This window comes from Equus caballus, chromosome 2 (genome assembly GCF_041296265.1).
Source record: "Equus caballus isolate H_3958 breed thoroughbred chromosome 2, TB-T2T, whole genome shotgun sequence".
NCBI classification, from domain to species: domain Eukaryota; kingdom Metazoa; phylum Chordata; class Mammalia; order Perissodactyla; family Equidae; genus Equus; species Equus caballus.
In genome coordinates, this window is record NC_091685.1 from 1361031 (window position 1) to 1388975 (window position 27945).

The window sequence follows — 27945 nt, forward strand, 5'->3', positions numbered from 1 at the left end:
GGATCTGTAGATAAGTAAGCTTCTGAACTTCAAAGTTGTGGGATAACTGGAATCTATTGAATTTAATATTGAGGAAGAAACTTGTAAAAGTCACGCTATACTTGTAAGTTATTGTATTATTTAAAGGTATTTTAGAAAAAGTACACTTGGGTGTTATATATTAACATTGTATTTACTACACGTTTACATATTAGAGGGGGTAAATTTTTAAGATGTTTCAAATATTAAAAGTTTTCTCCAGAAATCTTTTTTTCATGTTTTTGTTTATCCAAAATAATTGTACTTCATCTCTTAATTAGGGAGATATGCAAACCGAAATACTTAAATAAGACCTCAGTACGTCCTGGCCTGAAGAACTGTGGGGATGTTAATTGTATTGGACGGATTCATACATACCTCGAGTTGATAGGAGCAATCAATTTTGGATGTGGTAAAAATAAAAACCCAACAGCACCTTTACTCAACCTTTTTCATCCTTATAGCACCTCTTAATTTCTTCGATGCTTAGAATTCAAGTAGATTTAGTATAGATATAGAATTCAGAAAGATGATCTAACATTATGGAATAAATGTGTTACTGATATTTTGTTGTAAAACAGATTTCTGTTGATTATACTGTATTTCCCTTTAATCTAGAGTGAAAATTGGTGGTGTGATTTTTAAGGGAAAAATATTCAGTCTAAGTAGTAGAAATAATTTAAGAATACAGTTCTTTGTCAAGTAAAAGTAATTTTATGAAAAGTCTAATAGCCCATTTAATTTGCAAATACAGGATTAATGTTAGAAATACTGTCTAGCACTGTTTAAATAAAGGAAATAGTTTATGAGGCTCTACACTTAAATGTAATAAAAGTGTCAAAATATTTTTCATGGAAGAAAGTTTCTTTCATCCTAGTTTTTCTCAAATTTAAAGTCAATCAATATGCATATTTTTATATACATTGTGCCCTTTTATTGAATTAACACGACAGAAACATTTTGAAGAAAGATAATAGCCGTAGGTGCAAAGTGACAAGGTAATTAGAACCTTGTACCCATGGTTTGAGAAGAGTATGTTCTATATTCTGTGTCAATGAAAAGACAACTAACCAGAAAACTTCCTGTCATCAGAGACGATTTCATTTCATGTAGAGATAGATGGAATTTACAGTGTGCCCTGGGACCTGTACTTCATTTCAGTGTCTTTGTTTGCCCAAAGCACTGTCTATTGGGACTGGCTTTTCAGGAAAGCTGAGGTGTCATACCTTCCTCAGCCACTAAAAGAAAAATGAAATCATGTTTTTTGTGTTAGATTTCCAAAGTTAGTAAAATGGGCTTAGCACTCATTTAATCAGAAATTAAACAAATAACCCATTTCCTAACTATCCCATTTTATTGAGATTTTCTTATAATAATAGCATTACTGTTATGTGAGAACTACCAAGTAACACATCAAAGGCGTGATTGTGGAATCAAATAGAAGCTCGTGTATAAAAAATCTTAGAAATCAGCTTATAGTTGATAGTCAGTGTAGATGTGGCTTCCTGTTTAGCCAGTGAGTTCGCTAAAGTAATCGACTGTTGTCCTCAACTTCCATTAGAGCAGGCTGTGTATAGCAGGCCGCAGCCGGTCGGTAAAGTTCGGATCCGGGACAGGAAAGAGGCAGTGGAAGCGCGCCAGCTCGCCCAGCGTCTGCAGTCCATGGTGAGCGGCCGCCTCTTGCGTTAAGTGACCTCTCCAAATTGCTCCTTCCCTGGTGAAGTCACGCACTTCTACTTTTCTTCAGCTGTTTGACAGACGGCCGTTTGGTGAAGAACAGGTTTTCTCTTGTATTTCATCTTAGCCATACACTTTTCTGGTTTCCGTTCAGTTTCGTGTTGGTTTATGAGGCAAAAACAAACCAAAAACACCTCAGAATTCACTAACAAACTTTACACAGCATAATATTTTGCTAAAGAGGTCTTAGACTGCTTGGTTTTGATTTCTAAGTCTAAATCTTTTCAAACTATACAGTTAAGCTTTTTTTATCTATTTCAGTTATTTTTTGTTTGCTTAAAATTCTTAAGATTCAAGATGTTGGAATAGCTATCAGAAATGTTTTAGCCTTTATTTTTAATTCTTGAGGTTAGTGAGTTTTACAATATTTTAAAATTCATGAATCTGATTTTAAAAACAATTCAACCAACAAGTCTCCTAAAAGGCAGAGTTATATTGTGATCTTATTGGTTTTACTAATAAGGTAGAATTGTTAAATTGGTAATAGGTGAGAGAAATGAAAAAAAGTATACATGATAGAGTGGGTATTTTTCTCAGGGTATTTAGGCTGCAACCATCTCTACCTAGACGTCCTTCATTGAGAAAGGATGTTTTCAAATATATCGCTGGAGATGGCGCTAGTAGCAGACTGGCTTCTAGCAGCTGGGCCGTTTCAGAGGCTTCAGTATTGAGGTTTGCCAAACTGGCTCTTGGTAATCCAGTCAACCAACTTTGTAGTTTTTACTATTTGTTTTAACTAGGCAATCTTTTCCTTTCTAAGGCTGAGATATAATTATTTTGCTTCTGGTTTGCAATATTATACCTCTTGCTGTGTTTTTTTGCAAGTTTTCTCCCACAAGTAAGGTTGAAAGGGAAGTCATTTTCTTGGTGGTTCTTTTTGATCTTAAAAGTATTTTTTATCCTGGTGTTTTAGCTCCCAAATGGTGAAAGGAAATGAAAATTAAGAAATCTAAGAAAAATTCAGGAAATCATCACTGATTTATTTCTGAGCAGAGTGCTAACTATTGAACATAAATTAATAAAATAAAATTTAGTCAGGCATTGCTAATCAGACATAATATTTTAATGGAGAAGTTAATTGGTGTTTAGAAAATTATCATTTTGGTATTATATATTAATGTGCTGTGATTTCGCCAAGTTAATCTTGTTACCTTTTGCTTTATTTTAATCTCATCACAGCGCACAAGGAGACGTAGGGTCCGAGACCCCTGGGGAAATTGGTGTAATGCAAAAGACTTAGAAGGACAAACATTTGAGGTAACTATGACCTTTTCTTGTCTTTTTTTTTTTTTGCTGGAAAGATTTCCCTTGAGCTAACATCTGTTGCCAGTCTTCCTCTCTCTTTTTTTTTCTTTTTCCTCCCTAAAGCCCCAGTACACAGCTATATATTTTAGTTGTAAGTCCTTATAGTTCTTCCATATGAGCTGCCACCACAGCATGGCTGCTGACAGACAGACAAGTGGTGTGGTTCTGCGCCCAGGAACTGAACCCGGGCTGCTGAAGCAGAGCACGCCGAGCTTTAACTCCTTGGCCATCAGGGCTGGCTCTGTATTAGTATATCTCAACTCACATGTGTTACACTTGTTTTACATGTCTACTTCTATAGGTCTTCTCACGTTAATTTGTTTGTCGAGAAGTCACCAATAAACAAAGTAGAAAGCAGTGGTGGTGCAATTAACTAGGAATTTGACTCATTTTCAGAACTTTATCTCTCTTTACATTCTGGTCTCTAGCTCAAGAATATCTGTTAGGGTGCCAGGAAGTTGGTATGCCCAGTTCATTTCAATAAATATTTATTGAATGATGTTCTGATGCACCAATTAAAAGATTGTCCCAAAGGTGAGACATAAATTGAATTACAAATATTAAAGTGTTATTTCTACTAATAAAAACTATAGGCCTAAAAAGAAACATAGGCAACGAATGTGTGTATGTATACACACACACCTAGTCTATGCATACATAATTTGTCTGGGAACCAGTGCAGTAGAATGGAAAGAATGTGAATGTGGACTTACCAGCTTTGTTACCTTGAACAATTTCTTAAACTCACTGAATCTCAGGTGGTTATTTATAAAGTGTGAGTAGTAATACCTCCCTCAAAAGATTGTTGTGAAAATTAAGTGATATAAATCAAATAAAATATATGAAGGTCTTAGTACTAGGTACTTAGTAAGCGTTGCATGTATGTGACTCAGTAAATGTTAGTTCTCTTCTTTCTCTCTTCCCTACTCCCTGCCCCTAGCCTCACACCTGAGCACTCTTCTAGGCACCACAATTAGTAATACATGGTTTCTAGAAGGAACTTAAATTTCTGGTAGGAAAGAGAAAACCTGTGGTAAGTTCCATGAGGTTGGTCCCAAGAAATATGAGGTCCTCCCAAAGGGTGTGATGAGGGCGGGTCTCACAGAAGATGTGGTGTTTCATCTGTGACATGAAGGGTGAGCAGTAGAATCTCCAAATGTAGGAAAGTAGGTGAGGGTACTCCAGGCTGAGGGATCGGCATAAGCAGGCGTACAGATGTGGGGAGACACCAGACGTGTTCTGCAAAAGGTGCGTAGTTAATCTGGACTAGCGCGTAAGCTTGGTGGTAGAAATAGAATGAAAGAGACTTATTTTACTTTATACTTATATAGGGCTTACTGTGCGTCAGACACTATTGTCAGTATTTCACGAACATTAACTCATTTAGTCTTCACAATAGCACTGTGACATTGTCACTGCCATTATTATTCTCATTTTAAAGATGAGGAAATTGAAGCACAGAAGCCTTCAGTAACTTGGCCAGGGTCACCTAGCTAGTAAGTAGCAGAGCCAGGATTCTGCCTCCAGAATCGTGCTGTTTATCATTATGCTGTCATGTCTCTTGGTTGGGAAAGAAAATTCAACACACTAGGATTGGTGACTAGAAATGGGAAATGACTGAGAGGAAAGGCTCAGGTGAGTCTGAGGCTTTTCAACCTGGGTGACAGGTACCATCGATTGAAACGCGCAAGTCAAGAGAAGGAGTAAATTTTAGGTTTAGTATGGCTCTGTATTTTGGAACAATTTTTTTTATATATTATCCAGCATTTCTGTTTGTTAGTAGCAAGAAGGAGCGACATCGACATCACTTAGTCTGTCTTGTTCTCACATGCCCTCGAATATGGTCTTAAAGGAGTATTTCTTTTAAGTTAATTCTGCCTGTCAGTGGTTGATGGACTCTGATCACCGTGTTGTCTGTTTTAGCATCTCTCTGCTGAGGAGTTGGCGAGGAGAAGAGAAGAGGGAAAATGCAAGCCTGTTAAATCTTCAAAAGGGCCAAGACCAACAAAAAGGTGATTCTTTTTAACTTATCACAAATGATTAGAAGATATACGGAAAAAATATCCAATATAGCAACATTATATTCTTCACATTAAGTTTAAGAATACTACTGAAATTTTTGAAGTTTTTTATTTCACTGATAGGCAATTTAGGAGACCTTGAGCAAAAGTTTAATTTGTTCAGGTTCAGTGAATATAGGATCCAACATGTGTTGTAAAGGGGACCTGGTTATGACAGGTGGTCTTTCAGCTCCTTAGACCTTATGAATAGGTAAACTCATGAAATGACTAGTTCTCTCTTTGGTCGGTGCTGATGTTAGCAAGGTTTTGTTTTTTAATCTAAAATTTGTAACTTGTAGCATTAAGGGTCATCAAGTAAGTTAAATGCCTTGATTTTCTAGACCCTCGCTTCCTGCAGATGCCCCATTGAATAGACTGTAGTTTTGTGTCCCTTTTAAAACAAGACATCCAGGAATGCCACTGGGTCTTTTTCAGTGGAAAATGCCCTGATACTTAACCAGTATGTCCTTGGGTAGGTTACTTAAAGCCTTTATAAGCCTCGGGTCCTCATTTGTAAAATAATAACTATAATAGCTAACATTGTTACCTGCGTTTTAAGCACTTCGTGTATATTAACTCATTTAATCCTCATAACAACACTATGCAGTAGTTAATATTATTCCCATTTTATAGATGAGGAAACTGAGAGGCACAAAGAGGTTGAGTAACTCACCCATGCTTATTAGTGGTGGAGCTGTGATTTAAACCCAGGCATTAAGGCTTGAGAATCCATATTCCTAGCAATTACATTATATACCACCTCTCTAAAATAAAAATAAAAATTTGCAGTTGTTAGAATAAATTAAATCAGATAGACTGTAAAAATATTGTCACGCATAAGCTGGGACTCCTCATCTAGTATCTGTTTGATTTTCTGAATCTAAAAGTGAGACACATTTATTGTGATTTTCACGTCATTGTTCCAGTTTGTCAGAATCCTTGTGAATCCAGATCCACTTTTCTCATGTTAGCCTTCGTAGCTTTGCATCATCAACAGTTCAGTAAGCTCGCCTTGTGCCCCATTGATCACTGATTAAAATGTGTAACTGAGATAAATGCAAACCTCTGACATCGTTGTTCAATCTGCTATACGTTGCCATAATTAACCCATATTTCTTTGTCTTATACAGAAGAATCATCATAGCAGACGTCTTGCTTACATTCAGAGGAAATATATTTGAATCTTTGTGTGTCTGCTGGTTTCTAGCAGATCATTCCTATGGAAAATAAAATTTAGGTTTTACTTATGATAACTTATATTTTCATGAACCCATTATTTTTCTTAGTAGTCACCTCTTCACTGACTAAAGGTTCAGAAATCAGCTGTTTAATACTTTTCTAGAATCTTCCAGTTATTCAACATCTGGTTTTCTGCTTCTAAAGTCTGCTGTTTTATGTTTTGAAAACAAGCCCAGTAATTGCCTATCCTCAGTCCCCCGATTATTTTCCCATTCTCTACAGCTCCTCAGAGAAGGTTGACTGGTTTCCCATTACGGTTCTTCAGTGCTATGGGACACATATGCTCTCTTTCTGTTTTCTCATCCATCTTGGCTTTTAGTTTCTTTTTATTTGTGTTGATTAAGCACTATCTAACTTGAAGAGTTTTCTTCTTCATTCGACAAATACTTTTTGAATGCCTGCTGTGTGTCAGGCACTGTTCTAGGCACTTGGAATACAGTTTTCAGCAAAACGAAGGGGCTCATCTCCTCGTGCTAACTGTTTCTGGTGTAATAGGAGCTAAATAGTCCTGCTCTTTTCCAGTTGTGTTGACATGAGCATGTTCCTTGTTTGTTTGACTTTTTTCTTTCTCTGAACATAGCCTAAAAAAACCTTTTTATCGTTCTTAATATTTTCTTCTGCTTTTGAATCTAGCCTTGCTTAGATGCTTCTGTTTCCATCTTTTTTTACTTTTTCATTTTAAAATGAGTTTATCATAGAACTTTCTATATATGTTAATTTCTTTAGTGGACATGTTTGTCATTTATTCATTCAACAAATATTTATTGAGTCCTCACTCTGTGCTGAGCACATTATTGTACTGACAAGTGTTTTTTTTTTCTCTCTCTTTTTTTTTTCTCTCTTTTTTTTTCCTCTCTCTTTTTTTTCTCTCTTTTTTTTTTTCTCTCTCTTTTTTTTTTTTTTTTTTTAAAGATTTTATTTTTTCCTTTTTCTCCCCAAAGCCCCCCGGTACATAGTTGTGTATTCTTCGTTGTGGGTTCTTCTAGTTGTGGCATGTGGGACGCTGCCTCAGCGTGGTCTGATGAGCAGTGCCATGTCCGCGCCCAGGATTCGAACTAACGAAACACTGGGCCACCTGCAGCGGAGCGCGCGAACTTAACCACTCGGCCACGGGGCCAGCCCCCTGACAAGTGTTTTTGAGAAACTTCCATCTTTCTTGAACTTCCCTTTCCCATCTCATGTCAAGGAATTGGTTACATTTTCAGTGAACTTTTTGAAACCTGTTTTCGGTATAGAATACATGTCTGCCAATTTGTAATGTTCTCTTTGAATGTTAAAAGAAATTAAGACTGTAGAATTACTTCCTCTCAAAGGTCCTGTCATTTCCCGTATTTTTTTTTCAAGTCCAAAAGACCAACGCTGCTTTCAAAAGGGCTGTATGGAATGTCCTAAGAAATTCTCCTGGTTTAACATTTTTCTCACTCAGAATTTAGGTTTAGATTGTTGATATACATTTTCAAATTTGTAAATAAATGGTTTTTTTTTTATCTTGTCACTGAGTTATACTAGAAATGAAATGTTCTTTCTTTTTCAGCTCATTTGATCCCTTCCAACTGATACCTTGTAATGTTTTCAGTGAAGAAAAGCAGGTACTACATATGTATCACTGAATGACCATGAATAATGCTCCTGTCAGACATGAAATGTTTCTTCTTTTTCTGTCCGTGCAAGGCATTTGTATGTGAAAGATTGGACAGGGCAAGGTACATTAAGGGTGAGATGAATGATACAGATGGAAAATGAGAGAGGATTTCTCCATGTTGGGGTTTTGATTAATGTTTTTTAAAGTCTTGTCTGTGCTGAGCCTTGATGGGTGGTGAGAACGTGGTGTGATAGGTAGAGGAGAGAAGGGGGACACTCCAGACAGGGAGAATGATATCTCTATTTTTATGCTACCCCATTTTTTTTTTTTTTTTTATATTTCAGGAGCCATTTCAGGTGAAAGTGGCTTCAGAAGCACTTTTAATAATGGATTTGGTAAGGATCATCTATTGTGTTTACTTAGTTATTCTGATTTCTATTCTTGTGTATTTTTATTGCAGGCATAAGAGAGTATGGAAGACGTGTATTTTGGATCTTAACTATCCTCTTTTACAAGGAATCTAAAAATAAATCTTTTCTTTTGGAGAAAAGCCAAACAATTGCATGTTTCCGTATTTTAGAGAAAATAACTTAATGTGAGTTTTTGCAGACTGTTTATCATCATTAACCCTGTTTTCATTTCCTAGTATCCTTTGTCTGCTGCCTTCTAGATCAGTGCAACAAAGCACAGCTCATATAATGTGGAGGGTCCTTGTTGGCCCTGAGTCACTGAGCCCTCCACCTTGTTGTGTTTGTTTGCGGTATTTTTCTGTAGGAGGGTCCAGGGTGATTTTTACTTTGTGTCCTTATGATGCCTCTCCTGGATAGGGAGAGCAGCGATATCTTCATTTTGTAAATGAAACATGGCATCATGGAGTGTTGGAATGTTAGGTCCAAAGCCTCCCAGCCGGCAGGGAAGATAGGTGCGGAATTTTAGGTCTGTGCGCTGAGCCTGGCGTCTGCTTCCTCTCCTGGGCTACTTCACTTCGGGAAACATGGTTACCTTACTCGTAAACGGCCTGCTATGATAAGTGAGTTTTATTCTGAGTCTTTCTCAGGTGGGTTTGTTGTTTGGGCTGAGTCTCTCTTGTATTTCTTTTAGCATGCTCATGTTTCTCTCGCAGAAGTGATTGGTCTGTTAGGAGGAAGATACTCAGAAGCTGATAAGATAGTTGAAGTAAGTTCTCTTTTCTTAAAAACTTTTTATTTAGTCTTGCCACCATACAAAATGTTTTTATAGATTTCAGTGGGTAAATTAAAATACGGACTTTACCTATGATATAAATGAGAATTTGCAAACATAGAAAGTTCTGTGTTCCCGGAAGTGACTTAACATTCCATATACAGTCGTGTGCTGTGTGGTGACATTTTGGTCGAAGACAGACCACTTATACCATGGTGGTCTGATAAGATTGGTATCATTGGGCCAGCCCAGTGGTGCAGCGGTTAAGTTCACACGTTCCACTTCTGCGACCTGGGGTTCGCCGGGTCGGATCCCGGGCGCAGACATGGCACCGCTTGGCAAGCCATGCTGTGGCAGGCGTCCTGCTTATAAAGTGGAGGAAGATGGGCATGGATGTTAGCTCAGGGCCAGTCTTCCTCAGCAAAAAGAGGAGGATTGGCAGCAGTTAGCTCAGGGCTGATCTTCCTCAAAAAAAAGATTGGTATCATATAGGCATGGTGTGTAGTAGGCTATACCATCTAGGTTTGTGTAAGTGCACTCTTGTGGTATTCACACGACAACATCGCCTGATGGCATGTTTCTCAGAACGTATCCCCGTCATTAGGCAGCGCATGACTGCAGTGAACATCTGTCTCCTTTTATGACCGAGAGCACAGGAACACTGCCAGGCCTTGGCTCCTCATTGCCTTCACCAGCCAAAAGTTACAACTCCTAAGAGGCCAGTAAATGTGTGCTAACCTTATAGTTGAAACTTGATATGTATCATTCTCTGGAAATTATCATCATAAATAATAGGGTGCACTGAAGACTGTGTGCACATATTGTATGGGCTGACCTGGAAAACTAGCAATTATCATGACCTTATTTGAGTAGAAAAATGGATTCTGAGTTCCAGGCATACAGTCACACTTTTGGAGTGTAATTCATTCACAAGGTAAAGGCTGCCTGTGATACAGTCAGATGAAAGACTTGACTTTAAAAAGTTTCTGTATCTATGTATGAAAGAACTGAGACATTAAAGTATTAGGAAAAACAGGATTTCAGTGTAATCATAAGGCTTAATCCTTTCCAGGTGTGTGCAGCGGAGCCGTGTAACAGTCTGAGTACAGGCCTCCAGTGTGAGATGGACCCAGTCTCACAAACGCAGGCCTCTGAAGCCCTGGCTCTACGAGGGTGCAGCGTCATTGGATGGTATCATTCTCACCCTGCCTTCGATCCTGATCCCTCCCTACGAGATATTGACACTCAAGCCAAATACCAGGTGTGTTTATACGGCTTGTGTGTATGTAGTCTGAAATAATTACACATTCTCTCCCCTCATTGCTTTCTATTAAATAAATATACTTTTAACATTTCTAGCAAAATACTGCATTTATAGTATTCTTTACATCTGGAGTTTTGAAATAACTTACATTCTTTTCTGATTACAAAAGTAATACATGTTTATTTAAACATTTGGAAAATCAGCAATTTTGTTTAATACAGATAATTTTATGTTTGATATGTGTATGTTTTTGCTGTAGGCAGCTGTTTGTAAATTACTATCATATTGATAAAGATTATAGCTGAAGGGTAATGAATATAATTTGTAAAAAATATTTATGGCAAATACAGATTTTGTAGGGCAGATGATCTTTTTAAGGGTCGTTTCAGGTTGGATTGAACACATTTTGGCCTGAAAAATTTAGTGTGTGAAATGAATATATAAGACATTACATTTAGCTGCTGTTTGGATGTGGTTTTAACACACCTTTGTGTTCCCTTTTCCTCCATTAGATGTTTACAATGTTGGTATGTAGTTGAAACTAATTGTCTTTCCTTTCATTGTAGAGTTACTTCTCCAGAGGCGGTGCAAAGTTCATTGGAATGATTGTTAGTCCTTATAATCGGAACAATTCTTTACCATATTCCCAGATCACCTGCCTGGTTATAAGTGATGAAATTAGCCCAGATGGCTCCTACCGTAAGTTTTCAACAACGACATCATCATCCTATTTCTACCTTCATTTGTTTGAATCTTACAGCTCAAGGAATTTACAGCTGTGCAAAACTCTGTGATGGAGAAGTTTGTGCCCTGAACTAGGGAATCACTGTCAGCACAGTGTGCAGTACAGACACCCCCTTCTCTTGTCTCGTACCTTTCCAGATTCACGTCCCTCCTGTGTTACCATGGCCACTGAGCAAAAGGATTACAACGTAGCGGAAAGGTGTGGCCAGGCAGTGTCCCTGTTAGGTACCAGAGACACTGCAATAAGCAAAATAGACAAAGTCTCTGTTCTCATGAAAAATTTTTGATAAATGCAGACTGGCTTTCTCTGCAATGACATTCAAATGAAAAAAATGAAAGAAAAATGACCACCCTAGCACCAGCTCTCCATGGCCTCGCAGTTTAGGCTTAACAATGGCTAACTCGATTTTTATATCTCGTAGTTTCCATTCTATCTCGAGGAAGAATTTGGTTGGTTTAGCCTGCCATATGACTTGGTTCCCTTGGGGTTTATGTCCACTTCTGGCCCAGTCGGCTCTGGCTGGATAGGGAATTATTGTAGCAGACTAGGGAAAGTAGGGGAAGGTAAGAAGGGATTGTGGGTAGAGCTACAGGAAGAGATTGGAGGCAACAGTCGACATCCCCAGGATATTGATTCTTTCTTCTCTGTCCTTACCACCACTGCTCTAGGTCACTGTCCTCTCTGGCGCTGTCACTGCACATTGTACTCTTCCCCATTAGCCCATGGGCTGGCTCGTTTAGGGTAGAATTATATTGTACTCATTTTCCTATCCTCAGTTTCTAGCACAAGGCCTGGCATAACGTAGGTACTAAATGAATGTTTGCTTAACAATTAATGTCTTCATTCTTAATGATGTCAGTCAGATGCCCTGTCTTTGACAAAGACCCCAGCACTGGCCCTGTGTTATTTACTCTTAGAGCTGCTTGGTTCTCTGCTCACTGTTGTCTTGCAATGTCATTCATCAGTTGAACATGTCTTGCTAAACTGCCAGCCCCAGAGAGCAGAGCTGTGTCTTCGTTGTCTTTGTGTCACCAGTACCATCTAATCAGTTGCCTTGCACCTAGGAAGTGGGCAGGGCTCCATAGGGTTTTATTGAATGAATAGTATTGACATTAACTTTAGTCTAAAATGCCCATTTTGAGCATAGCACATATGTACATCATTCTTTAGCCCAGTCTAAGTTTACAAAAAGTTAGGAAAGGGGGAATCACAGTTACCTTATTCTCAGTTTAAATCATTTCCTTATGTCACAGTGTGCTAGGTTTGGAAGTGAGCCTCTTCCCTGATGCTGTCCAACACAGTAGCTACTAGCCACATGGGACTTTAAATTAATTAGGATTAAATGAAGCTTAAAATTCAGTTTCTAGAATTCTACTTCTGGCCAAAATGAAGTAACAAAGACCTGTCTGAAACAACCAAAGAACTGGACATAATATTTAAAGCAATGGTGTTTAGGCTATAACATCAGGCAGTGAAGGGAGATGATTGCTGGGAGACGGAAACAAATGAAGTGAGCCCCAAATTTCCCTAGCTTCCTGACTTAAGAGTTTTCAGGTATGGCGCAAGGAAAAGAAACCCACCCAGAGCCTGGCAGACGTTGAATTGAGGTGATGGAGATGAGAAAGGCAGTTCAGTTTGGAGGACAGAGTACCAGAGAGGGGAAGCCGCATCGAGTGCAGGCTCCAGAGAGGGTGTGGACTTAATATTGAGCAGGATGCAGACCGCTGCGCGCCTGGGTGGAAACTGCCCCAGACAGGCAAGAGCCGCTTGAAAGGAAGGGAGGATGCAGTACTGGATGCTCACACAAGCCACCGTGGACAGCGCACAAGCATCCAACATTCTCAGTGCAGAAATTTGTTTTGGGCAGAGCTGCTCTTAAATGACTTAACCATTATTAGCACTCCTTATTAGGCCTTAATCCTAGGTCCTTCACTTTGCTTTTCTTGGAAACCCTCTGGTTCAAGAATTAAGATTTTCTAAAAGCCTTGGGATACCTTGTGTTACAGTACTTTTAACTTGGATCCTATCTTTATTTTTTTTTCTTCTTCTTTTAGGTATATACACAAATCCTGTCTTTAAAATATCTCTAATGGTTAAGCACTTTCTTTGCTTGTAATAGGCAGGAAATATATGTGGTGATTAGTTTTCTGATGTTTTAGTGGATAAAAATATTCAGTACAAAAGGACGTTTTTACTGGTTTTAGTGCCATTTTTTTAACCTAGAAAAATAAATTCTTAATACTAAATAGAGCCATATATTGTGTGCATTAGTGAATTTTCATGGTTTTCCATCAGCACAGATTGAAAATGCATTAATTTACCTCTCTTTATTCTGTTTTCAACTTTTGTTAAAAGTAGTTGCTTACCTGGATTCAGATCCCAGCTCTAACATTTGTTGGTTATTTTACCTTGGGCAGATTACTTAAGCTCTCTTATTCTCCTTTGCCACATCTGTAAAATGAGAAAAAATTATTCCCTTGCTTACAGGGGTAAAGATTGTCAGTGATGTATGTAAAGTCCTTAGCAAATAATAGGTCTTTGATAGGTAGTTATGATTATAGCTGTTGTCTGTGCTTCATAGGTGATCAAAACATAGCAAGTAAATGATTGTTATCACCAAAAGAAGTTTGCTTAATAGCTTGCAGACTGTAATGTGCCACTCCAGTTTTGGAGGGGAGAAAATGAAATGGTGGAGAATTGAGAAATCAAAAAAAAAGATCAATTATCATCAGGCCTGCTCTTTACTTCCCTCCTTCCATACACCTGAAAAAAAATGGGGGAAAAACAAAAGGCTTTGAGAGCATATTGACAAACTATTCCTGTGGGGAGGAAGTATAGTCCTGGTTTTTTTTCTTATTTTTTTTCATGCATTTTGATTTGTTGGCATTCATTTACTTGAAAAGCCTTATGACAGCTGAAACCCGGTTGAGAGGCAGTCTAATTTAAGGGTTAAGAACATGAACTCGAGGCAGACTGCCTGGGTTCAAAGCCGGGCTCTGCCTCTTCCTAGGCAGTTACTTATGCCCAGGAACACGTTAGTTAACTTCGCTGTGGCTCAGTGTCCTCATCAAAGAAAAAGATTGGGGACCGGGGGGCACAATACTTACTGGTAGCTGGTTCATTTAAGCGGCCTTGTATATATAAAGCACCTTAAACCTGGCACGTGATAAACATAAGTGTTACTAGAATTATTATGGTAGTGGCCGTTGGTAATGAACCAGCTGAGCTTTTAATATACTGAAAATACAGTTACATGGGAATTTTGAAGGATATGTGAGAAGTTTCTAAGTAGGCTCATCCTTTGATACCTTTTCCTTTCTAGCTGTCTCCATGATATCCACCCCTTGGGCTCCTTTCCTCCAGAGTTAAGCAGGACAGCTGTGACTCCAGTGCCGTTGCTTCCTTTCCAGAATTAATCCTCTTCTGTGTCTCGTCTTAGATTAGCATGTGTTAGGGAGGTGGAATGAGTGGGGCTCAGAAGTCAAGCAAACCTCCTAGGGTTTAAGCTCCACGCTCTGCCACTTTATTAGCCTAAACAGGTTGCTTAACCCGTCTCAGCCTCAGTTCTCTTGTCTTTTAAATAGGAATTGTGCTGCCTACCTTATAGCATTGTTGTCAGCTTGATAACCTATGTCAAAAAAAATCACTGGGATGGGATATGTCTTGGTTTGCTTACGTCAGTCCCAGTTTAAGCCTGTGGTTCTAGCACAATTATGAATAGTGGCCCCTTTCACCCAAAAAGTTTCTTGGTTCTGTCATAAACTATGTGATCTTCCTGTCTCTCACAATTCTTTGCATAGAATTGTCATGCAAATGGCACTTTTACTTTTTTATTATTATTATTAGTTGCTAGGCATTAATATGCTTGATGGACAAGTTTGGCCAGGCAATAAATATTTAATGAATGCCCACTATGTTCAGCTGGTCTGCCAAGCTGTGGTCATGAAAACACAGAAGGGAATTTTAAGTAGTTAAAAGGAGATTAGAAATTTAAGAAATAGTTGATGAAAATGTGCTTCTTTATGTTTTTCTAGGTTTACCGTACAAATTTGAAATAGAACAGATGTTAGAAGAACCTCGGTGGGGATTAGTGTTTGAAAAGACAAGATGGATAATAGAAAAATACCGGCTATCCCCTAGGTATGTGCTGTGGGTGGAGATGGTGCCCATCTGCAGTGTTTCTTATTAAATTATGTTTTACAGAAAACCCAAGTTAAATAGAAAATTGTGATGGATGGCATCAGTGATGGTTTATTACAGAACTGATTAGCCTCTAGTATCTGTTTCATCAGTTTGTTTTCGTATTTCTTCCAGCAGCAGTGTCCCCATGGATAAAATCTTTCGCCGGGATTCTGACCTGACTTGTTTGCAGAAAGTAAGCTGCCTTCATTTTAATTGGTTCCATTGTTCACAGATTCTAAAGCTGTTCGTCTCGATGTGTTTTCCCATGATGCCTAATGCTTTATGGATGCATTTTCTGCGTCTTTGCTTTATTGCTTTTTTCTTTCTAAAATTAATTTCTAAGAGATAATTAGTAATGTGTTTTTGCCCACACTTGCATATAGGGATAATAGTATTTTAGAATAAATTTGTCAGTGTTGGCTGATAAATTTTTTGGCAGATTATTATTGTACACAATGGAGAACACTTTCCCCATTTTATGAAATTCAAAAGTGCTGGGGCTGGCCCGGTGGAACACTGGTTAAGTTCACGTACTCCACTTCAGCAGCCTGGGGTTCGTGGGTTTGGATCCTGGGCACAGACCTACACACCACTCATCAAGCCATTCTCTGGCGGTATCCCACATACAAAAAATAGAGGAAGATTGGCACAGATGTTAGCTCAGGGACAGTCTTCCTCAAGCGAAAAAGAAGAGGAGGATTGGCAACAGATGTTGTCTCAGGACCAATCTTCCTCACCAAAAAGAAAAAAAAATTCAGAAGTGCCACATTTCCATTTAGCTTTAACAGTTGATGATTTTTAAGAACGATAGTATAAATCTAACAATTAAATTTAAATGGTCGTTTTATTTAACTTTCTGGTAGGAAATAAGAGTCCTGAATTCTTTTATTTCACTTCTAGTTTTGTTTCTATGATAATGAGTTTAGACCGGTAGACTGGCAACATTTGTGTGTCTTTTTCTTGTCTTTTTTCTTTTGGTAGCACTTTGGGAATAGAAAATTTAAACATATTAAGTTTCTTTTTAATGTTTTTGACCTGCTGTTATAGCCACTTTCTCTTGTTCTGTTGGAAGATTAACATACACATTTCCCAGGAAATAGCCGATAGCATCCTGAGTTTGAAATGGTAGAGTCTTGTGTATGTCCATATATTATTTTCTTACAGGATTAGTTTGCTTTGATAATGTAACTACTTAAAAAAGAAGCAAAATCACAAATTTGTCCAAAATAGAAAGCATCACATGTGTATAAGATTTGGCTCCTTATATAAAATCACAGAGGGACTAACTTCAGCATTCCTCGGCAGTGACGTCCTCCACTCCAGCTGCAGACTTACAGAACACAGGTTTATCATTCATCACATTTAAGGAGAATGTTTCTCATTTGACCGTTAGAAACTGTGAAATTTGGGAAGGGATAAAATAATGATAGTAGTACAAATCCTGTTTTACACTTTGTCTGTATTTAAATATAAAACTTTTCTTTTCAACTAGCTTTTGGAGTGTCTGAGGAAAACTCTGAGCAAAGTGACCAATTGCTTCATTGCTGAAGAATTCTTGACTCAAATAGAAACTTTATTCCTTTCCAGTTATAAAAGCAAGCAGGAGAATGGAGTGGCTGAAGAGAACTCTACTGTGGGTCCAAAGGAATTATTGATGTAATTATTTTAAAGTAAGGCATTTTAATCTTGACATAAAAGATCCTACTTTCAAAGTTATAACCTTGACATTATTGTGGTTAACCGTGGCACAGCTTTGATATCTTTTCTCTAGTTCACAAAATCCCAACTTTGCCATGTAAATCATGTGACAAGAAAGACAGAAGGACTAGTTTCCCTACAGTCAGGATGAGAGCTCGTGTGAACCCGGTCTCCTGTGGCACTCTGTCCCACCATGGCCTGTGCGTAGCGTGGTCGGCTCTGAGGCCGTCTGCTCTCCTGTTGTACTCAGGGTGAGCCGAACGGGCCTCTGACTTTGACTTCTCCCCGAACTAGTCATTCCATTTTGGTGTCTCCTGTTTCATTAGGAGCACTCATGCTTTCTACATGTTTGGTGAGATTGGTTTATGGCTGCAAATGAGATCTGGATGGGTGGTCACTGAGGTAATTAAAAATCTGACAGTATGCTACGGGAGGCCAGGGGACGGGTACGGAGAAAAATCTTCAAAATAGAAAAGAGACCCAAAGAAGAGAATCACATTACCAGTTTTTTAATTACACACATTTGCTTCCATTTTACTTTTTAATAATAGGATAGGACATGCCATTTTCTTAGCTATCTGAAACATTCTGTATGGATTTCAGATACATAAAATAATTAGATCCGACTGTGTGTCCACTTACATAAGCGTATGTGATAAAACCTTGTTTAACTGCAAGACAGGTAATCATAACCCTCAAACGAGATTTTTTTCCTACTGCCTGCTATCAGGAGAAAGAGGCAAACTGCAACAAAATTCAAATATCAGAGATTTAATTTTAAAAACAAGAAAGCCTTCCAGGACATACTACATATTCAGCCCAGTTACATGTACTTTGTGAATCTAGAATAGAGGTCAGCAAGCTTTTTATATAAAGGGCAGTTAATCAGTAATTTAGGCTTTGCAGGCCACATACTGTCTCTGTCAGACCACAACCCTTTAGACATGTAAAACCACTCTTAGCTCATGAGCCTCACAAGAAACAGGTTGCTGGTCCTTATCTTCCAACCTCTGCTCTCAAGAATTGCGAACATTGAGCATTTATTTTCAGATGCATGAGCCTTCGACACTGAAAGGTCTTGCATCATCTTCAAATAACAACAAAACTCAAAATTGTGATTTACATTTACGTACATTTCAAATAGAAGTTAGCAGTCATGCTGCCTGATTTTTTTCTAATAGATTTTAGTTTATTTCTATTAACCGTAGAATTGATTTATACCCATTCTCCAAGCATTCTTATTAATAACAGTTTTATTACATTTATTCTGGGTTTAATTCTGTGTTTTTCCCCTTTTTTGGTTCTCATCAATAGCCGAGGCAGAATATGGCAGCATTGGAAGCGGCAGCAAGCCAGTGTTAGGCGGCCTGGGTCTTGACGCAACCTTGTTATTTTGGGAGATAGTTTACCTTCTCTGGGCCTAAATTCTTTGGTAACTGAGCTCAGAATTATCTTCCTAGCATCCTTCCAGATCTAAAATCGTATGGTTCATTCTAATTGTCGGACAACTCACCTGGAACTTTATATTTTGAGATGGTACAGTTCTCAAGTTAACAAATATATTTAAAGAAAACTGGTAGTATTTTCCATTTCTCTATATGCATTTAAGATAAACAATGAAACATAACTTATAAAGCAATTACTTTTGGGACCAGGCATGTAAGAGGCTGTAGACCAAAAGCCAGGAAACCTGAGTTCTGGCCCTGATTCTCTGGCCAGCCTTGCTGTGTGACAGGGATAAAGCACTTACACTGCCTGGGCCTCAGGTCTTCGCCTGTGACTTGCAGGTCTGAGTTTGATGGCTTAGGGTTTCCTTCCATGTGAGAAAGCCTGTGACACTGTAACGGGTAGTAATTCACTCCTTTGTGCTCTGCCTTTTCACATAGGTTCCTCATTGTACATCAGGGACAGATCCTAAAAAGTGGTATTAATTACTTTCTTGATTGACGTTTGCCTATCATATTGATGAACTTGGGTGATTGAAAATAGTGGAAATTGTTAAAAGTTCTGTTCTCAAATCCTCTGCGTGCCGATGGGTACCCTGTTTACTAACCTAAGCCGTGCTGTGAGGAGCTCAGATGGAAACCCTCAAAGTCTAGCGTTTTGAAAGCCCCATTTTTAAAATAATATTTACTGAGTGTTTTTTTCTGATTATAGAGTACACTTAGCTTATAAAATATTTTTTTAAAAATAGAGAAGCATAAATTAAAAAACAATCTCAATCCGCCTATCTAGAAAAGCAGTTAACATTTTAGTATAAACCCTTCCCCCTTGTTTTTGGAGCATGTAATTTAGAACATTGAAAGCCGGTGTTTTCCTTCCTCATTCATTCTCCCTGCTTCCTTTTTTATCTTACCATATTCTTAAGACATGTTTGCAGCTACAGGTGCCCACATTCCTGTCACTGCCCGCCTTGGGGTGCTGACAGCAGCGGGAGCCAGGCCTTGGAGAAGCACAGAGGGGTCGAGAACGGAGGGGCAGGGTGCTGCAGGAAGTCCAGGAGGCAGGTCTCAGGAAAACCTACCTCTAGGAATGTTCACAGGAGTAGAGATAGGACCGGAAAACATCCGGGTCTCTTGATCCTCACGTGGTTCTTAACTGTTGCACGAAGCAGTAGTGAACGTAATTCTTTTTCTAGCTTGGCTAGGGGAAATTGACACTAATACTTTGCCAGTATTAGACTAGCTCTCTTTAAAAGTCTGATCCCAAAGTAACATTCAAGAAAAGAAAAATCGGTGGAATACGATCACCGAGACCAGACTCTCCTTCCCTCCATCACGTCAGCCTTGAAATGCTGGCCCTCTATTCACAGCTTTGGTAGGGTTGTCCTGGCCTTAGGCGTTTTTGCCTTCTTGGCCCTCTTCTTCCATGAAAAATTTAAAAATTAATGCATTACAAGTGCATTTATATAAAATTAATATTATATGTAACATATAATCTACAGTCCTTCAATCTAAAAGTTCATTTTTTTCTTCTGAATTAAAAGAAATTAAACCTTTTCCATGGGCCTCTAGAACCGTTGTGGGCCTGAGCTGTGGTGCCTCTAGCTAAGCTGGTCTTGACTCTGTTCTGTGGGGTGTTGTTGGGGAGACTGCTCTCTGCCCTGTGCAGCTGCCTCCCGAGTTCCGGAGCCCTGCCTCCCCAGCCGAGAGACTTCGTCCTTTCCGTCCTGACTCAGGAGTATTGCTCAGGGCCATTCATCCTCAGAAAAAAAGGAGACGGGTTAGTTTTAGTTTTCAGGTAGATATTTTTGTTCTGATTCTTAATGTATAGTTTTGATACTCATGCCACATCTCCCACCTTTTCTTCACCCCACCCCTCCACTTCTCACCTCTCAGCATGTAGGTACAGGAGCGCTCATTCTGTCCTTTGCTGAGAGCAGGGCCTGGAGAGTAGAGATGGACAGACCCGTTCGCATTTCCCGGGAGCTGATTATGCTGCCCCAGCCTGCTCTGCATGACTCCTCCCCTGCACGAGTTGGGGGAGGTCTGACGGGCGGCCTGTGCGCCGGGCAAGAGCCTCCGCAGCTGGCTGGGCAGCCGAGGAGCCTGGCCTCAGCATGCCGCGCGAGCAGGCCTCCTGCTCTTCGGTTACCTCTTCTGTTGCTGGTCCTGACGAGGTGACCCGGAGGACCGGATAGAGTCAGGATGCCCTAGGATCGATGCTTTGTCCTGTGCTTACAAAGAGCCATGTGACACCGGCTGTCTATCGTCAAGTCAGCAACAGGCGTCAGTTGATGGATTTCTCAGTAGAAATTAAGTCAAAGTACCCAAATTTTATATTTTTTTTCACTTACAGTCTTCTCTAGCAATAGCTAGAGACTAAATCTGGAGTCACACATTATGACATTTAGGAAAACTTATTTCATCCAAGCACAAAGAGAAAAGCACATCGTTTTTATCATCATCTGCTCCATCAGGGTTGATATAAAATTTAACAAATTTGATCTGCATCTCCAGTTTTCCCGTAGTTTAATATTTCCCTTACCATAATTAATTAATACCATATTTTGCAATACTTCCAGAAAATCGCTGTGGAGAATAATGTGATCCCTTTAGCTTAATTGCTGATCTTTTCTTAAATGGTTTTATATGTGCTGTTCCGCCAAACTGTTTTCTCTGTTTTTTTTTTTTTCATTTAACCTGTACTTTCTGAATCTATCTTTTAAGCCCCCTTAAATCTTTTCTGAAACAAGGCAGAGAATAAATATGTTTATCCCCCTAAATCAGGAGAAAATCAAAATATCCCAGAGAAGCTGTGGGTAGGCTGGGGACAGTGTGCCCACCTACATTTGAGAAGGTGAAACTAGCTCATAATGCCTGGGTTGTTTTTATTTTCTTCCTTTGGATATATTTATGAATGTATTCCTAACTTTAATTTCAGGGAAAAATGCCTGCTTTGCGATTTTTAAGGTTTCCGAGAGGAGTTTCTTAGGAGTCAGGAAGTATGTTAAATAGAATTTCGTAGTTTGTATCCTGTTTCATAGGTCACCACAGATCATTTGTTTCAAGTATGAATTATAAAAGAGTATTTAGGTTCTAGAATGGTTTGAATAGATTGGTCGTCTGTCTTTAAATTTGCTGATTTAACGTGAACTGTGTGTGAGTTTAGTGTGTTTACTGATAAAGCTCTTGCTCTTGTTCTCCCCAAATGAGATCAGTGTTCATGGATCTCTTTTATTTGAACTTTGGAATGTTCTGTAATAAAATATAATGATTTAAACTATTTTGTACATTTAAATATGCCATGTTGTCTATATCTACATTAAAAAATATTGTAAATACTTGTGTACAATCATGAAAGCTTTTCCTCAAAATGATTGAACTCTCCTCCCTGTCCTAAACTGTGACATAATATAAAATATCTGATTTTAAGCTTTGGGATTTTATCTTGTGGTAAAAATTAAAGGAAAACATTCTGAAGATTCTGTATAAATAAAACTTTGAAAATAAAGTGGTAAATCATTTGGTGTCTTTCTAATTATTAATGGCATACACATTGAATTGCAAAAAATGCCCTGTTAATTCAGCAAACGTTGGTTGAGCATCTATTATGTGGAGCATCTTAGGGGACATGAAGATGAGTACATCTTGGTTTCTTCCCACAAGAAGCCTGTTGCCTAAGTGGGAAACACATAAAACTTGACGCGGAAAGCTAAGACACTAAGATACCAAGTGGGATTGGTTATAAATGCCTGTGAAAGACGTCAAGGGTAATAGGTGTTGAGATAAATGAGAAAGAATTCTCTAGAATGTGAGCAGGGAGATCAGAGTCTTGGAGGAGACTACCTTTAAACAGTCTAGTAAGGTTTGGTTAAATGACATTTGGGGGAAAGTGTTCCAGAGAGAAGTGACCTTAGCATAGGTATGCAGGTAAGGAAGGAGAAATGTTGAGAGAATGGTGAGAGTCTGGCCAGAGGGCCAGGGATATGCAGATGTCGCTTATGAAGGCTGCTCACGTTCAGTCGGCTGAGGCGGCAAGGTCTGAAGTAAGAGAAAATCTAACCTTCAGATCAGAGTTAACTCGTTAACTGGTCTGTAACTTTCCAGTCTTGTTTACTAGCACATATAAAACCTATTCATTTAAAAACAACAAGGACAACAGGTCACACTGTGTATCTTCGGTTTCTGTCCTTTCACTGAGGACGTCTGTGTCAGCACAGAGACAGCTGTCTGTTCTTTGCAGGAGGCACATAGCATTCTGTAGTGCACGTGCTATAATTGATCCATTTTCAATTGAACTTTAGGTGCTTCCCATTTTTCTATGAAAAATAAATTTTATTTGCACACTGTTAGTATTTCTCTGAATAGATTCTTAGAGGCTTAGTTGCTAGGTCAAGATCCACGTACCTTTTAAATTTGGTTAGCATCTGCAGAAAAATGTTTGGTTTCTATAAACTGATTTTCCTCATAGTACAGCCACATTTATCTTATTTACGGCACCAATTTGGTGCCTAAATGATAATTTAGGTGGCAAAATACAATAAAGTCTTGAGTTCTCATTCCATGAGGCGTCCATTTCATTGGAAGTTCCTTCCTCTGTATGCTGTCAAGTCTTGCTCACTGACCATTTGCTGTAATGTTCTGATCGTGGCCAGTATCCTGCTCAGCCTGTGGCTCCAGACCAGCGTCAGCCACAAGCCTGTTTGTGCTGTAGTGGTTTTTCTTCCTTTCGTAATGTGTCTACGTCACTGATTCTCAATTCTGCACCTATAGGATGCTAGCTTAAATAGAAGACTGGGTATTTGCAGAGAGATGTAGCTAAATAGAAAATCTGCTTTTGTCTTCCATATTTTTCCCGCTGTCAGAAACAAGCCTTGTCAGTTAGTGACTGACACCTGCTGCTGGGCGTAGGCAGTGATTGCTTGCCCACATCGCCCCACGTACAAAGTCACCTCGAAATGCAGAAGAATCGGGAAGTTTCAGAAAGCAAGTTAACGGCTTTGTTTATTTTATCTCGATCAGTGTTTATTGAACTTTCTTTGTTCCAAAACCTCTAATAGATGATGGAGCCGTAATTGTGGCTTCTCTACCCATTGATGGGAGACTGTCTACATCAGACTCCCTTTGCTGAACAAAATTTAATAGTTTAAAAGATAGCTTGGTAAGACATTTTTCAGAACAGAACTATTTTCCTACTGACAAAACATAAACAATGAGTGGATTTAATCCTCACCCACCGAGAGAGAGAATGAAAATTTGCTTTCATGAGGTCAGTTTGCTGTGATGCGGTCCCTCCATCGGATTCCAGCATCGTGGAGTTGGAGAGAACGTTAGGAGAATGAAAGCTAGCTGCTAGGACAAACCAGCCCTCCTTTTCAGTGGCTTAACACGGTAGACGTTTATTTCTCACACAAAATCCATTGCAGGTGTTCTGAGGGAGTGACCCCCCAGGCAGCTCTTCAGTAGGTAATTCAGGTCACAGTGGCTCTGTCATCTTGTGCTCCAAGTAGCCCCTCTGAGGACAAGAATAGAGGATCGGACTCTTGATATTTAACTGCCGTGGCTTGGAAGTACACACATCATTTTTGCTTAGATTTCTCTGGCAAGAACTAGTCACGTGGTCCCACCTGGATGCAGAGGGGCTGCGAAAGGGAGTCCTGGGTGGGCAGCTGCTTCTCCACAGAATTCCGCTCTGTGAAAGAACGTGCATCTCTGTTAGTGACCAGCTGTCTCTTACAGGGGGCTAGGGTTGGCTTCATAAAGTGTTATCAACTCGTCTTCGAATGTGCTTTAAACTACTTGAGACCCAACGTTCGTAAAGAAAAGTTGACATCAGGTTTCTTTGAAGCCACAGCCCTAATATGAAAAGAAAATGGATAATGTAGCCCCCTCGACAAAGACTTAGAGCTGGAAAGGATGTTCAGGCTTAAAGCCCCAGATTCCAGTAGGAAGTAGCAGGTCCACAGAAGTGAAGAGACTTGCGCAGCCACACACGAGCGGGCAGCGAGGCTGCCTCTAGAAAGACCCCAGTTCTGCTACCACGCCTTCCTTCTGAAGGATTCCAAGTTGTTTTCAATTTCATGGCATAAAGAACTACTCTGAAGTCTATACGTGCAATTCAGACATGCGATATAATTTATGTTTTAATTTAAAATGTAATTTTGTCATTTAGAACTGCAAGGTCTAATAAATGCCCAGAACATGACTTTTATGGAAAAGTTGACTAGGGACTTACTATTAGAAGTGATACAATTAATGAGACTTTACTAGCTTTATCTAAGATTAGCTTTATTAGCTTTATCTAGGATTAACGAACCCCGAAGTCCTTGCTGTTTGCCTTTATAACTCCACAAAGCTGCGTCTGTTCTTGAGTCATCTTAATGAAAGTGTTGGTATCCAGGCCCACTGGAGGGCGCTCTGGCACAGGTTATGACGCGATGGTCTCCGCCCTCTGTGGGTGATTGGCCTAAGGAGTCAGAAAAGACGGGACAGGGCCGAACTTGTAAACACCGTAAGTCGTCGACTGTCTGGGTCCTTGAATTGTGTGCTCCCGAGGCGTTTCCTTGTTTGATGGTCTCTCCAGGTTAGCCATTTTAATTTGGGGAGGTGTTTTATAATAGTAGCATCCATCCATTTGTAGATGCAGTGCTAACTGCTTGACATACATCACTGGATTTAATCCCCACAACAGCCTTTTCTTTTTTCCTGGGGGGAGTACCAGTTGGTACCCCACTTTGGAAAACTGCCAACACTGACGCCGCCACGTCACCCTTACGACGCTGTTCTGCAGTGAGCTCTCTCCACAGGCACCCAGGAGGTTGCTGTTTACTCCTAAATTCACTGGACATGTTTGATGGTTTTCATTGTGCTCTGACTGGGATCCTTTTTTGATTCTGATTGCATTTTCTAATTGGTTATTACTGCACTATAGGAAAGCTTGATTTTCTGTGTTCTTCCTACTTCTGGCCATGTGTGTTTTTATAGTTGTTTATTTAGGTAGAAACCCTTAGAATCTAAATCAGCATCAGTTACATCTTATCCTTTTATAGAGTTTTCCACATTTATTTTATGTTTTTTGGATTATTGCTTTGGGAAAGATCTCCATTAACATTGCTGAATATTAGTCATGGCCATTTTTTATTATCCCTATTTTTAAAAAGTGTTTTATTATCCCCATTTTAAACTTAGCCTTAGAGTGTTTAAGTAGCTTAGCCAAGGTCATGCTACCGGAAGTGGCAGAGACAGAACTCAAACTGAGATCTGTATGATTCTAAAGCCAGCTCACCAAACTATCACGTTATTTGTTTAAGGGCTGGAAGGAACCTAAGGAACAACTTAGTCCCATCTCCTCATTTGGGGGATCGGAGAACCGATGCCCAGCGATGAAAAGTGGCTTGTCCGAGTCACGGACTCAGTCAAGGCCAGATTGGGAAGTCAAGGTCTTCCCGTTGCCCGAGCTCCTGGATCACACCTCCTGGGAATCTCTGCCTTCTCTCGACAACCAAAGAAATCCTGTGCTCGTAGATCATGTACCACACTTTGCCCCAACACGCTAGATGAAGCCATGGGGATTATTAGTATGGTACCTACAATAGAAGAAATGGGCTTTATGGATAGAGATTTTGCTCCAACGTGGTTCTCTTCTCCATTACCGCCAAGCTTAGGGGAAGAGAATTCATAAGAGGAACCCCTTGCAGTATCAAAAGTCAGTCATCTCTCTGCCTCTCCATCCTCTGCACTGCAGCCAGAGGGGTTTTACAAAGCACAGATCTGAGCATGTCACAGCTCTGCTTAAAACTCTCCCAAAGCTTGCCGAGCTTTCTGCACCAAGTCCAACACAGAAGCTGAGAAGATCCTTGTGATGTGCCCCTATCCATGCTCTAGTCTCACCTCTTGCCAGGCCCCGTCTCCTTCCAACACACACTCACACACACTCACACATGCTCTTCGCCTTAGTCATACTGGACTATTTGGCGAACCCAAGCGTGCAGCTCCACCCCTGCAGGCCTGTGCACGCCTCTCCCTTCACATGGAGCGCCTCGCCCGTCCCGCCATTGTCTTACTTGTATGGGGCAGCACTTCACCCAGAAGCCCACCTTGACACTTCACTCTGCACTCCAGGCTGGGTGGGATCCCTTCTGCTGAGCTCCCCCACACCCTGTTCTTACCCCCATCACTGCCCCAGCCACACCGGCTTTTACTTGCCTCTTTACTTCTCTGCTCCCCTCACTGAACTGTGAGCTTCTGAATAGCGTGGACCCTGCCTTTTTAAACTTTGTATCCCTAATGCCTAATATAATAGCTAGCATAGAATAAAAAGGTACTTAATAACAGGTTGACGAATGAGTAAATGATTGAATGAAGGAAAGAGAACAGAAGGCAAATCTTTCAGGGAAAATCAGTTCTATCACCCTCAGATGCCAGACATTCTTGTTTCCACTACGAGGAGGAGAAAGAACTGAGGCAGGAGTGTTTGTTCTGCGAAATGGGTGGGTGGGAGCGTCTGGTGGGAGCCGACAGCCTGGCAGAGCAGCATCTCTTAGCTGAAGCACGATGAGACTTCTGGAGACATGAATCAACTGATTAGCGAGGACGGCTTGCTCCAGAAGATGCGTCCTCCTGCAGTCGCCTCAAAACGCAAGGACAGGTGAGATTGTAACACTGCAAACATAACTGCATTTTCTAATCAAAAGTGCGACACAGCGTCGATAATGATGAGGCCCTCAGTGGCTTTACTACTCCACTTCCTGAGACTTTTTATCACTGAAAGCCGGGGGCGGGGGCTGGACCACTTTGATCCATCAGCTCGTGTTCTTTTCCGTACATGTGGAGAAAACAACTTGAAATGAAAACGCAGGCAGTGAGGTGGCATCCAGTTTCAGATGACAAGAGTGCCTTGGTAATTTGAGGTCAGGCTGGGGAATGGGCTCTGCGATCTTTGGGCAGGTGGTGTTTCTCTGTCAGGACGTGGGGACCACGAGAGCATTATCCTCAGACCTGACAGAGTGGAGCAGGAGGGGCAGCCCCCCTCACATCCAAGCCCCTGTGCCACTTTGAAAGATGCCCGGGAGCTGTGCGACCTTTCCACCCAGGGAGTCACACAGCCCCGCTTCTCTGCCAAGGGCCGAAGGAGGGCAGGCCTGGCTCTCTGGACCCAGAGTGGAGTCACCCGCTCCTCCTTCGGAGAGACAGCAACAAAGACTAGAACAACAAAACAAAAAACAGGCTTTCGCAGGACCGGAGGGCTCTTCTCATCGCTGCAGAGGGAGAAGAACGGGACTATGCCGTGCCCCGTGGTTCGGTACCTGACAGTCCTTCCTCCCGACCAGGGACGCAAAACCCAACCGTGCATCTTGCAAGGCTCCACGTGGGCGGCTGTTTCTTCTAGTTTCACAGAGGCAGGGCCACGCAGTAGGAGCTATGGACTTCCACTCAAAAGATTTCTCTGTGAAACGGAGAGCCAGATTTGGACAGTCAGAGAAGGGAGAAAA

The 27945-nt window shown here is 40.2% G+C and overlaps 1 protein-coding gene across 15 annotated transcripts in view; it reads left to right on the forward strand.

The window, feature by feature from the left end:
• Positions 1-21978, forward strand: part of MYSM1 (Myb like, SWIRM and MPN domains 1) — a 40941-nt gene extending 18963 nt beyond the window's left edge. For 4 of the 15 annotated variants that reach the window (XM_070259871.1, XM_023628930.2, XM_070259867.1 and 1 more), the window contains 12 exons: positions 300-430; positions 1580-1683; positions 2935-3012; positions 4984-5072; positions 7894-7948; positions 8286-8336; positions 9043-9117; positions 10196-10384; positions 10954-11086; positions 15167-15272; positions 15450-15507; positions 16807-21978. In XM_070259871.1, coding sequence (XP_070115972.1) covers positions 300-430; positions 1580-1683; positions 2935-3012; positions 4984-5072; positions 7894-7948; positions 8286-8336; positions 9043-9117; positions 10196-10384; positions 10954-11086; positions 15167-15272; positions 15450-15507; positions 16807-16974 — 1237 coding nt within the window. In that variant the 3' untranslated portion in view covers positions 16975-21978. Of the gene's footprint in view, positions 1-299; positions 431-1579; positions 1684-2934; positions 3013-4983; positions 5073-7893; positions 7949-8285; positions 8337-9042; positions 9118-10195; positions 10385-10953; positions 11087-15166; positions 15273-15446; positions 15508-16806 lie in introns of all 15 variants that reach the window. The other 11 variants (XM_070259869.1, XM_023628905.2, XM_070259865.1 and 8 more) reach the window with 5 other exon arrangements.
• The last annotated feature ends 5967 nt before the right edge of the window (positions 21979-27945 follow it).